General features: G+C 39.8%; 1 protein-coding gene across 19 annotated transcripts in view; it reads right to left on the bottom strand.

Annotated features, from left to right (window-relative positions):
• BAZ2B (bromodomain adjacent to zinc finger domain 2B) overlaps positions 1–13,624 on the bottom strand; it is a 126,234-nt gene that overhangs the window by 17,622 nt on the left and 94,988 nt on the right. For 7 of the 19 annotated variants that reach the window (XM_075284430.1, XM_075284429.1, XM_075284441.1 and 4 more), the window contains 7 exons: positions 10,248–10,458; positions 9,787–9,879; positions 9,639–9,700; positions 8,614–8,679; positions 6,434–6,499; positions 2,409–2,453; positions 1,831–1,863 (listed from right to left, as the gene is read on the bottom strand). In XM_075284430.1, coding sequence (XP_075140531.1) covers positions 1,831–1,863; positions 2,409–2,453; positions 6,434–6,499; positions 8,614–8,679; positions 9,639–9,700; positions 9,787–9,879; positions 10,248–10,458 — 576 coding nt within the window. The remainder of the gene's footprint in view (positions 1–1,830; positions 1,864–2,408; positions 2,454–6,433; positions 6,500–8,613; positions 8,680–9,638; positions 9,701–9,786; positions 9,880–10,247; positions 10,459–13,624) is intronic. The other 12 variants (XM_075284432.1, XM_075284442.1, XM_075284445.1 and 9 more) reach the window with 5 other exon arrangements.

Genomic DNA, 13,624 nt, shown 5'->3' with positions numbered 1-13,624 from the left:
TACATAGTTTTGTAACAAAAGTTCCAGTATTAATAGTCATGTGGCTTAGTCTGGGCTTAGGAGTCCAGTGGGCGGGTCTTATCAGTGACTGACAGCTTCCCCTGTATGAGTATACATAGAGAGAGAGCAATTAATCAGTAATGGGACCGCCCCCTGGACTCTCAGCAGAAATTTAAATAAAAAGACAAATAATACTGGACTTTTCTAACAACCTGCGCAGTTCCTCACGCTCTATATCATTCTACCTGCAGACTGGACTGAATTATCAATATGACAGGTTCCCCTTTAAAGGGTAGGCTCAGCTCTGAACCGCTGTGCAGGTTATGTATAAATATAATCTACATGAGAAGTTGAGTGTATTTGTGACTACTTTGGATTATTTATCATGTCACTGCTTGTGTTATATTCCAGATTTGTATCTATAGTTCTGCTGGTTGTCAGTCAACGAGCTTGTTGTCCGATATCTCCTAATATTCTACCTGTGCACCGCTTGATGTAAAGACTAATTCCCAGAAGTCAAATAACAGAGTGAGCTACATACAAGAAATGCTGAGAGATTTCAGCTCTATAACACAGGCTGTAACTTGATATCATTACAATATATGTAAAGGAAAATGTATATAATAAGTTGCTCAACTTTCCATGTATATTATTTCTATACAGGATGTAAATCTGATATGATCAGAGATGGACGTACCCAATAAAATATTACACACACAGGCAACAATCACGTCAGCGGGACCCTCATCGATATCACTTACTGGGCTGATGAGCCATGTTGATATATATGATGGTCTAGGCCACAAAGTGACAAGGTGACACGTCTATTTTCAGCACTTAAGCCCTATTTTGTGACAGCTCATCTGACTAACACTCTATTTGTCTAAATTGTTGTTTTGCCCTTCAGGCCAGTTTAAAGAATATGCTAGAGAACTGCATTGGTGGCGATTCCCTAATGCAAAGTTATGATCTGCATTGTTCCCTTGAGCTGTGGTTCTGCTTAACAAGGTTGCTGGGAGATTGAATTTTCCTTGGTTAACAATGCGGATCTGTCAGCAGACCAAACACAGACCTGCCAGCAGACCAGCAGACCGAATGCAGATCTGTCAGCAGACCAAATACAGACCTGTCAGCAGACCGAATGCAGACCTGTCAGCAGACCAACTGTAGGCTAGTCAGTAGCCTACCTACAGACCTATCTTGACCAACTATTGACCTGTCAGCAGACTAACTGCAGGCCTGTCAGCAGACCTGTCAGTAGACTATAGGCTGTAGTTTATAGCAGTCTGTAATATATGAACAGTCTGTAGGTGAACAATAATAATATTATATTATGGAATAGCTATATCTATATATGTGTATGCAAACATGAGGTCTGTTCATGAAGAATATAAACATGCATGAATGTGAAAATAAAAGGATTTTCCGACTGACGCTCCTTTGATGCACTGCATAAAGTTAGTAACGCTGCACCTTAAAGGACTCTTTGGACTGTACTGAATGCCTCTTAATAAATACATCTGGAGCAAGGAATGGCTAATAAGATAAGGTTCGGAATTTAGAAAGGAAATGTTATATTTTATTTCTATGCAGTTGGGCCTGATGGTCTAGATATATGCCTGTCAGCGTATCGGGAGTACAGCAGTGTGACATGGGTTAATGAGCGGATGTATGCAATGCACTGCGCTGTTAAGCCATGCAGGGGGAGATGTCATATGACAGCAGCCAGTGCTACACTTTATGCATTGCTAGGACAACCATATCACAACCAAAAAAAAAGAAAAGTAAAAAATCACGATGCGGTGTTAAGACGTACAAAAATAAACATACCCATACCATATCTAGTCTATGCCTCTCCAACTCCTGGTAGAAAGAGTTGGCACATCATTATGAAACAGAAATAAATGCAGATTACAAAATAACCATTTTGTGAAGAAATAAAGAAAAGAGTCAAAATTTCCCCAAGAAGCACCCAAAACCAAAGCAAGGCAGGTAATAACGGAAGCAGGAAACATGGTGCAGATATTATACTAATTGTGAGCTATTCCAGCTAGGAAGTAGCAATACAATATGCATCCGATATATACAGGATCAGTTACCGTATACAAGAACGGGGTACTGCTATCTGGGCGCTAGTGACATCACTGAGCTATAAACAAGGGTGGTTACTTTAAGAAAATGAGTGCAAAAGAAAAAAACCTGGTCCGAAATGTTCGATCGGATCACAGAGTCCATTTTCTGGTATCTTCCCATTGCACTCATTTCCATCAATAAGCCTCAGAGTCATGTGACACAATGAGGTCATTATCTTGCAAAATGGCAGCTTCCAGTCATAGGATACAAGTGTACACTTTAACTCTATGTATGCATTTTAAGGTAGTATTAAGGTATATAAGAAAAGTACAGACCTGGTGCTTCAGGAGAACTGCCTGCTGACGCCGCATTTCCTTCTCCTTAAAAAAAGAAAAAAAAATATTACCAATAATTTTAGAAATTTTTATTCATTTGTAGTAATGTAATTTGGGCAGAAATGTTGCTTTGTAAATAATGCATAGTCTTGACATACAGGAAAGTCTAAATGTATTCTGCATAGGCATTAAACTTTATTTTCTTGTGGTAAACACATAACATGCTTTTGGAAGAGTCGAGAAACAGTGGGGGCTACAAGCACCCCCTTAAAACGAGCATAGCGAGTAACTGCGCTATTACAATGTAGTTGTTGTTCCATAGCTCGCCAGCAGATGGCAGAGCAGAGTGGGCTCTTACACGGCAGACATTAGCCCTATGGAAGTAACAAACCTGAGTTTGTCATTTGGCACAAGGTGAGGACGCGTTATCTTTGGTGTTGTGTAGCTCTATAGAAACACCTTGTACGTTATCTTATATACAGAATATACAAAGTGCAAAGCAACAAACAGTTAATATGACAAACTCAGTCCTAATCTATTTACATAGGCACACAGCTTACTAAAATTTGCCAAAAAAAATTGGACTTTATGTTTCTGTTGGTCTACATATTTTGAAAAGCGCAGTAAGTAATATTCATAGATGATAGAACTGATGGTTTGATATTCATGTCATGTCAGACGCAAACATAAGAAATGGGACATGTCGGCTCTTACTGTTCCTGCTGAATCTGTTTGAAGGTGCCCTAAATCTAGAAATATACGAGTAAACCTGAGATAATCTTTTTTTTTTTTTTTTTATGTAGATTGTGAGCCCCACATAGAGCTCACAATGTACATTTTTCCCTATCAGTATGTCTTTTTTTTGGAATATGGGATGGAAATCCATGCAAACACGGGGAGAACATACAAACTCCTTGCAGATGGTTTTTGCCCTTGGTGGGATTTGAACAGCAGGACCCAGCGCTGCAAGGCTGCAGTGCTAACCACTGAGCCACCGTGTGGCCCCTAAACCCGAGATAATCTTGTCCCCGCTATCTGTCAGTCTGCAGAATTTTCTGCATGTTCCTGTAGAAATTGTGCAGAGATCAAGGGGTTAATCTTCCACTGATCTGCTCCAAGTCCATGCACATGAGATATCGGTCGTAGGCGCAGATTATTATAATGGCATCTCCTGGTCATCGTATGTCTATGACCACCACACAACTTAGATTACTGCACATAAATATATAGTGTGTATGGCCAGTCTGTGTTTGTAGTGGAGGGAGGACCTTAAAGGCAACTTGTCAGGTCGATTTCAGACACTAAACCACCCATAGGTCCTCATGATCCGGGGGTTTAGTGTTTCTAATAGCCCTTTCTACTTACCTAGCACCTATACTCTATAGTTGGGGTAAGTATAGCTCGGCTTCACTGTACCTGTGCCAGACCTGGAGTGCATGCGCACTGAAGCAGAGGTGTACTTACCTGGCTTCAGTGAACAACTAAAGTACTTAACTACTAATGTTTTAAATGCAATGAAATAAGATCAATGTATATCAATATACCTATGGTTGTCTGTACATACGGGCTACATAAGTTATAAATATAATTTTCTACTCCCAGCAGGAGTTGTTTTAAAGATTTTTTTCTTCATCCAGGTTCTGAACTACAGCGTAATAGTATGATTTCCTTTTTGTTGTAAGCTCTATGCTTGTGGTTAGTTGAGGACACTTTTTTGCATTCTTCCATTCAGGGGCTGTAAACCGTGGTTCTGTTTATATCTGAAGGTTTGCTACCATTGTATCCAGTGTAAACAATACCATACGACCTAAAGCCTGGACTCCAGAGTGATACTACAAAGTATCAGTGCAGGTAAAATGTAAGGCTAGACTGCATATATAGCAAATCCTCAGCCATAAATGTCTGATTGATAAGGAACTCATCTCTGGAACCTCTATTTATCAAGACAAATGTGGGACCCTTCAACCCTGACTGTCCAGGTGAGACGGTTATTGGTGATGTATCCAAGCAGAGATTGAATTTAGTGTCTGTGACCTTAGCTCTTTCCTTTTTTTGTACTCTATGAAACTCAGACACAGCCAAGCCAGCTTGATCACCTGGCATATCAGGGCTCAGCAGACTTGGCTTGCTCACCTGTCAGATCAGAGCTCAGGGGACTTGGCTTCCTCACCTGTCAGATCAGGGCTCAGGGGACTTGGCTTGCTCACCTGTCAGATCAGGGCTCAGGGGACTTGGCTTGCTCACCTGTCAGATCAGGGCTCAGGGGACTTGGCTTGCTCACCCAACAGCTCAGAGCTCAGGGAAATTGGCTTGCTCACCCAACAAATCAGAGCTCAGGGAACTTGGCTTGCTCACCCAACAGATCAGAGCTCAGGGGACTTGGCTTGCTCACGGAACAGATCACCCTTCAAATAGGTGAGACTCCCACTTGTCAGCCACTTATAGCATATTCATAGGATATGCAATAAAGGTCTTTTCTGAGGATGCCCCTTTAATCTCTGGAACATCCCCTTTTGCCTTCTTTACTAAACGAAAATGTTTCTAACAAAAGCCAAATTCAAGCAACTGACTTCTATCCATGAATTTAAGCTAGTTGGCGCCAATCCAATTTGATCATCTTGAACTCGGAAGACAATATGGTTGTTATATATAAACACCTAAATATTACAAACCAGATTTTAACATTAACTTCATCCTGGTCAGATCTGACTACATCTGGGTTTCAGTTTAGTTACACAGGTTTCCCAATACAGCAGAGATGAGTTTGTAATTTGTCTTACTTAAATATCATCACATTAAAAGTTAGTTTTGGTTTACATGGGCCTGCAATTAAACCTACATTTATAGCATTAGTATTTATTTACATGCCACTTGCCCCGGGGCCCTCAATGCCATTCTGTACAGCCTGGGTAACGATAACATACACTGTACTGGTTCCATATTATTTCTTAAAAGGATTATGCCATGAAAAATATTTATTCTCTATCCATAAGATAAAATGCTGAGAGTCTATATTCACAACAGGCGTAAACTACCCTCTGTTCTTAGGATTAGTGGGACCTCAGTGATCATAAATATATACAGTCCATATCCAGACCAGCTGCATTTTTAACTGATAACTCTGCGTATAATACAGGTAGAGTTGTGATCTTGGTGTCATATGAAAGCCGAGAATCTAATTTTTCTTGACACAAGAACTGTTCTTTATTCAATCGATGGCAATAATGGACTAATTTTTTCAGCTTGATCTTGCCATGATTTTTGTGACTGATTCAGGGTCACTCTTGAATATGAGGCTAATTACTGTGCAAAACCATGGGGGAAAGCTGAGGCTCCACTTTGGCTTTCTGCTGTGGGTTCTACAGGGCCAATATCTGGAGGGGAATCTGAGGAAGTAGATCACTTCCAAGTCCTCTCTAAAACACTCCATATGAACTTACCATTACTGAGTTCAACAGGAGTCATATACAGCACGCTCCCTCTGATGGTGTCTGCAGACAGGCTAAATTTTATTATTTAAAGGGGGTTTCCGAGACCTTACTATTAATGATCTATTGGATTGGTGGAGGCGAGACTCTAGACACCTCCACCGTTTCAAACGGAGTATGGCGCTCAGGTAAGTGCTGCAACCTTTTTGTTTTGGCACAGGGCTTGTCATAGCACTATGGACCCTTCAAGCACCTGACTAAGGGAGTACTGGGAGTCAAGACCCACCAATTTGATATTGATAGTCTATTCTAAGGTTAGGCCACCAGTCCTGGAAACCCAGTGCTATAGCTGAATATTGGGAAGCAGGAGATTATGAGCTTTGCTCCAAAAATTTTGGATCTATGGTGATCAAAGCTGGATATTTCATTAATGTATTATTGTGATTCTGTTATGTGGTACCATGTAACTGTGTGGCATCTGGCCCTTGTGCCCCCACTCTCTAGATTCTAGCAAAAGCATGTCACTTAGTCTAAGTGCCCTAACCAAAGCAAGTCAGACAGAAAACGGTTGCAAATGATGCTCTTATCTAAACTAACCTTTATCCGTTTCTCGGCCTCCAATATTTTGGCATTTGCTGCGTCTTCTTTCTTTTTCTTTTTAGCCTGTGCATGCAAAACAGGTCTCAAGGTCATGCAACAGCACAACTACAATCTGAACACTTTATCAGATGCTAGAGAAAGCCTCTTGTCCTACTGGGTGACAGAACAATACGGGACACAATGGAGCCCTACTTCTCCTGCATGCTAATGCTTATAGTCGGCCTGCCAATTAAATAATGGGTGTGCGGCTAAAGGTCAGACACCCTTCATACTAATGCTCCGGCACTGGCTCATCATCCTAAATCAAGCATTAAACATTATGGGGGTAGAGAGATAATGTGTTTCTATGGCGTAACCCTGGCTTGGCATTGTCGTTCATATACAATAATCAATCATCCATATAAAGTATCTTCCATTAACTGCAACCTACATAAATTGTATCTTGTACCAACAGGAAACTGCAATGGCATATAGGGATTGTCACAATCTAACAAAATAGGATGAAATGAACTTTATACACTATTTCACTCCAGGAGTTGGATATACCATGTGCAGCTACCACCAACAAAGCCAGTTTTCTATTAGACTGTATATAAGGGACTGAGATAATGAATTTCATAGTAATTTGACTACTTTTAAAGGATTTTTATAGGCGGGGGTCCGCGAGCTGTCACTTCCACTGATCACTGAAACAAAGTAGCAGAAGCACTCAACGTCTGCATCCCTTGGGCTGAGATAGGCTTTGAGCGTGTGGTATATAAACTCATATACCTTCTATGGGTCCATGTACCATACAGTTGGCTTCTGAGGAGTGTTGAGCAAAGTCAATCACAGATTAAGGGGTGCACGACCAGCCGAGCACTTTGGACACTTCATTTCAGTGACTTGTGGGGGTCGGGAAAAATGGGATTAATGGGCTTCTGTATGTATCTGCAGCTCTCTATGTTGGTCAACGCAGAGAGGGGCAGGATAATGCAAGGTCTTGTGGCTACACCAGACTCAAGACCATGAGTCCAGCGTATTTCTTTAGGACTCCTATTAGTCCAATGGCACAATCCTTTCTCGAAGTGTTTGGCTATTAGGAGTACAGACCAGTAGCTGTAATATGCTGCTCTTACATAGTGTGGCATAGCACCCTGACAGACCTGCATCAACATCAAGCCCAAGCCTTTGGGTCACATGTCCGAGTAGTGAATGCAGCATTAATAGCCATCTGCATGAAATAACTTCAGATCAATACAAAAAATAGTAAAGTGAAGCATCTGCAAAATTTTTGAACATTTTTTTCCATTTAAGCTGAGAATTTTTGAAAAAAGTTAGAATTGTGATGCAGGAACATTTCCTTGTGGAGTATAAACTATTGTAGATTATTTGTGCACCATTATTCTCTGTTTTCACACATCATGCACATGTCAGAGTATATATAAAGCTAAATGTAATGGTGCACTGGACCGACAATATAAAACATACTGCTCACGTCTGCAGAACCAAGGCAACCCTGAAATAAATACAGCCCAAGAACTGCATGGAAATTCCATGTGCCGTCATTGATACGTAGTTTATATCGTACGATAAAAAACTTTACTATTCAACCTATAGCCCATCATTATAAATAACCCACATAACACATTGTATCACATCTCTATATAGTAATATTTCCATGGCAGCGCTATTTATTTAAGATACATTGTAACATAAAATATATTAATACCTGACACTAATGCAGCATAGAAAACAAACACATATAATAAAATTAAATATTACTTATAACATGTACCGAACCTACATGAAGTACTGACAACTGCCCAAAGTACTGACAAATGCCCCGTTTGTTAATGGTCATGTATATTAGATGGGTATGGACCTGTTTCTCCTTATGCCTGAGATGTCAAATGAAAACACACTGTATGAATCCTACAGATAATAAACTGTGCCATGTTTCATTGGACATCATATTGCTGTTTTCCCTAATACAGTGATGTACAGAAATACACAGCATGCCTATGGCTCTGTACAGAGCCTGCCATGAAAGATGTAAAATTGTGAAAGTAGTTGTTGTACATGTATGCACCTCAAGTACCTCTGTACACTCATGGCACATGCCCGCGAAGAGCAATATATAGTAAGTCAAATAGAAGCGCCGCAGTAAGCACAAAGCAGCAGATACTCCCTTATACCTCTAAAATTTGTTGGGCACGTAGTTCTTTTTCCATTCGTATCTGCTCAATTCTCTTGATTTTTTCCTAAGAGTAAAAGAAAAAAAAATGTGGTAATTATTTAACCATATAATATAATATAATGTAATATAAAATAATCCAATAAAGTATAATTCAATATAACATAGCTTCATGAGCATTGTCTTCCAGCTTTCTCAGTCTCCTAAAGCATCTGCCATGTTTTATAGTTGGGAGACTGAACATGGAAATGTAAATGTATAACTTGTGATTATGATTTGTGTAAAAGATGGAGAAGTTCTTTAAAGTCATTGTGTAAGTCTTGTATTCACTTGGGTATATTGACAACATTTCTTGTGTGACATCAACACTGGCGTTAGCCATTGTGCCTATAAATTAACACCGCTCCACTTAATCTTTGTCTCTCAGGTTAGGCCGAACCCTTTAACTTATTGTATAACATGCTGACTAACCAGTTTTACTAGTTTCTATTTAATTCCATTGTCCTTTGTAATAATATATGTTATATTTGATTGAAGCCATATTGTCAGTATCTGTATTCTCACAATGAGGAGATGTATTGACTTTTATAAACTCCTTACAGATACTGATATTGGGTCTGAGATATTGAGGCACTGTTTGTGGTGTAACTGCGGCATATACACAGGAAATATGCTAGTCTTAATCCATAAGACATACTACAATTATTAAGAGGCTTCATGTCTTAATAATTCTATTACATCTCAGGTGGTCCCATGCACAGGAACTCCAGTAAGAGACTTGCACGGATTTCAGTAATAACCTATGACACTTTTCTGGCATGAGTTATAATAAGTTTCATGGGGCGTCCTGCCTTAATCCCTGACCTGCTTACTTTTTTAGAGACTGGAGAGCAGCATGCAGAAAGAGCAAACTATCACATTACATATACATCCAAGATCTAGCTTTGATGGAACAGTAAATTCCCCCAAAATGAAAAGCAAAAACAAAAAAGCTCTACATGGAAATATCTTATCTTATCATGTTACCTGTTGCTTCATTATTTTAATTTGCTCCTTTTGCTTCCTCTTCTCCTCTGCGGCCATAATAGCTGGAACACACAATATGGCGACATTTATTGGAGATCATTTACAATGGAACATGTTGTAACAAAGCATATGAGATCCGTATTTGTACCTTGCTGCTTCTTGGCTTCTTTTGCTGCTCGCACTTGCTCTTGTTTCTGAAGCTTTCGCAGAAGTTTTATTTGTGCAGCTTGTCTGGCGATTTCTAGAATTCAGAAAACAGAAATGACGCCATGAATCACACGCATACATGTTACTTCTTTTAGAACGTGTATAGGGGTCGTAGTCACTGACATTGTTTCCGGAAAAAGGCTGACACAGTGATGTCATCATAGCAGCTGTCATTTTTATGTGGCTGACACAAACTGCAGGTCAGAAGAGGATACAATCTGGTCCTCTGGGAAGTATGTGCACTTTTCGTATACAATTGACGATCAATATGATTGATAAATGATGCACATGCCAATCGTCAGCCCAGTATTACCAATGTGAAAAATAAGGAAAACAAAAGAGAACACCAACTAATGCTCATTTAACATGATAGTTCAGGTAGCCAGAGCTAAGCGCACATACCCTGGGCTTGGAGCTTTCGTAACAGTTTGGCTTCATCGTTGACGGCAAAATCAGGGTTCCCCACATTTGGGGGTCGTCCTTTCCTGCGTCTCATCCTTGTTTCTTCCCTGGCAAGCTGCCGCTCCGGGTTAGGCGGCCGTCCTCTGCGCCCTTCCATCGCTCTGATACGTGGAACAATTTCTTCCTCGTTCAGAAGACACCATTGCAGTCCCTGAAAAAAGATGAAGAGGGATTAGTACGATGTCAGGAGAGCGCCGCCGCCACCACAACTACCCGCGCGATGCACATGCAGTATAAAGCTCACCATTGCAGCATGAAATCATCATTTTATATGTAGAATATGCTGGAAAGGGTCATTGTATTCAGTGGTGAATGTTTCTGGGTTAATCTTCATTTACACAATTAATAAATTATGAAATATATGGTTTAGGTTTTAAGCAGGGAACCACGATATATACCACTATATAAACCACTATATATACTGACATTTCCCTACAAGAGTCCGCTGGAGCCTAGACAGGGGGTCCATAGTAGATAGCAGTAGCAATAGGGAGGAAATCCTATGTCGGATTTTGGTCCTCCACGCCCCTGATATTGATGGTGTGAAGGGTTTTAACCCAGTCCTCACATTTGTACATCAGGAAATAAGACAAGGGGCAAATGTATCTACAGGTTTATGCTGAGGGGCTTTAACCTAACCCTCATATTTGTATATTAAGCGACAAGACAAGGGGCAAATGTGCCTGAATATGTATGTCAAATTGATATTCTAATCTCACAGAGTCTGTCCCAGGAATTGACTGCCTTAAAATAAAAATGTAAAGGAAATAAAAAGTTACAAAGTGAGCAAATGATACAGAAGCATAAAATACAAAGTGGATTCCCAATTTATGTTTGACCTCCTTCAATGACTTACATACAACACTGATCAAAACTGGAGGCAATGAGATCTTGGAGCTTGGTAAGAAAAGGGCAAATTCTTAATAAAGGAAAATTCCAATTATAGTGTTTTGTTTTTTATTTTGATCTGGTCAGTTCATGTTTATTGCCTAAATATTAGACACCTATAAAGGACATGAACAGATCTACGGTCTAGCACATATATACTTACCTTCAACCAATGTGTTACTCTCAGGTTCAGTCCCATAGCCTACCCAGAGCTAGACAACTTCAGGAACGAATGTGCCTAAAAATTTGCTGGCGTTACCTAACCTTTAAGGATGTATCTAGAAGTTTCTATGGTCGGGTAAATAAAAAATTTAAACTTAAATGGCCTAAAGGACACCTAAAGTCTAGAAGACTCCATCTACCCCTGTCTTATGCCATGATAACCACAGCGACATCATCCAGGGGTTAAAAACCAACTGGCTTGATGGTTAAATAATCAAAAAGTTGCACCCATAGGGGGGATAATGGTATTATTGAAAGTCTCCAGTGATCATCTACACGGCAACATAAAGAAAGACTGGGGGTCTATGGGGACAACTTTTTGGTTTATTTCAACACATATCCAGTTGCTAAAAAATGGCTGTAGGCCTGGTCCATCCTATGAAGCCACAAAGCGCTGGACTACCTTAACTTTGCGGTACAGAAGACATATTTTCAGCTCCAGGTCACAGAGATGGCCAAGCGTTATTTTTGTATCCATATTTTTTTTTTAACCTGTTATAATTTTTTCCTCCATTTAATTTCCGCTTTATGAATTCATGTGATGAATGGTAAAGCACCGGGGAGCTGACTTGTGTTTCCTAAATAAGATTTGTCTATGCAGTTAATTAGTGTTCAGCGACTTGTTCTTTTTCACTGGATTAGCAGAACATAAAAATGCAAAGTGATTCCTGTGTCCTGTATGTATTTACAGGGATCTTTATGCACTAATGTGAATTAAAAATGTGTTACCTGTCCAAGACTTAATGGGGAGCGAGGAGAAAATTAGAGTCGTCACCCAGAGAAACCAAACACTGCTTCTATTCTTTCTTTTTTTTTTTTTTTGCCCATTGGAGCCGTGACCTTATTGGATGGTAGAGGGAATCATATTTTTTTAAATTATTTTTTGCTTTTATTTACACTATATTTCCTAAATTATTTTCAATGTCACATGAAGGAGCTGTATATAGTGATTTCCAACATGGGTGCCTTGGATACCCACCAGAGGACCGTGAAATGACATTAACATTGGTAAAGGGTATCCCAATGAGTTTTCTTTTTTCCAGGGGTGCCCTGAGTGAGAAAAGGTAGTGAAATACTGCTCTGGGGGAACTAGTTCTCATGGAGGTGATCCAGTTCATGTATAGATTCTAGCAGGCAATACTACATGGGAAAACAAGTATGCAAATTAGCTCTCCTCCAGAAGGAAGAAAACAGTGCCAGGAGTTGTAGGTCAATATTCATGTCAACGAAGAGTCATAGATAGCAGGCTTGACTATATTGCAAGTCTTATTGGAGGGGTCTTTTCTAAGTTGGGAAAGAGAGTGATAGATAGATAGATAGATAGATAGATAGATAGATAGATAGATAGGTATGATAGAGACGATAGACAGATCTATAGGTAGATAGAGAGGTGGATGGATGGATGGATGGATGGATAGATGGCTAGATAGATAGATAGACAGACAGACAGACAGACAGACAGACAGACAGACAGACAGACAGACAGAGAGAGAGAGAGAGAGAGAGAGATAGATAGATAGATAGATAGATAGATAGATAGATAGATAGGCCTAAGGCCATTTAAGGTGAGTGTTCTCTGGACCTTACTTCCCTGGTGTTCACACTGTAGACTTATTCTGGTCCGGGAGAAGTATTTTATTGCCCTGTGTTCACACTGCAGACCCATACTTGGGTCCAGGAGAGGTATTAGTGTAGGGTCCTACCTTAATAAGGTCACCTTGTTGGGGCAGGTGGGCTTCCTACTGTTTGATCAAATATGTACAACAAAGAACCTCAAATTTATTTATATATTTAGTTTATGGTATTTTTATAGTTTTTCTTTGTTCCTTATAGCCTATGTGCTGTGTCAGAGTGCTGCTATGTTTTTCTGTTTTTATGTATTTTTGCCACGGTAGCTTGCACCTGTTCACATTGGGAGGTGCTGTCTGAATATTCTTCTATGTAGATAGATAGATAGATAGATAGATAGATAGATAGATAGATAGATAGATAGATAGATAGATAGAAACTGTAAATAGTCTACAGCATACAGTGCTCCTCTCATTTGAGGTCTTTGTTGGATTTTCAGACCTAGGGAAACAGCCAAGCAATGCCTATGATGCTTTTAGATATGCAGCCAGTGACCCCTTTCCTTCCCCTGAAGAATGTGCAATTTAGTAATAAATCATCATCATTATCTAAGTTGTCCAAACCATCTATTACGGTCC

The sequence above is a fragment of the Leptodactylus fuscus genome, chromosome 8, assembly GCF_031893055.1.
Source record: "Leptodactylus fuscus isolate aLepFus1 chromosome 8, aLepFus1.hap2, whole genome shotgun sequence".
Taxonomy (NCBI): domain Eukaryota; kingdom Metazoa; phylum Chordata; class Amphibia; order Anura; family Leptodactylidae; genus Leptodactylus; species Leptodactylus fuscus.
The sequence above is the reverse complement of the archived record's forward strand: the minus strand, read 5'-3'. Positions and strand labels throughout refer to the sequence as shown.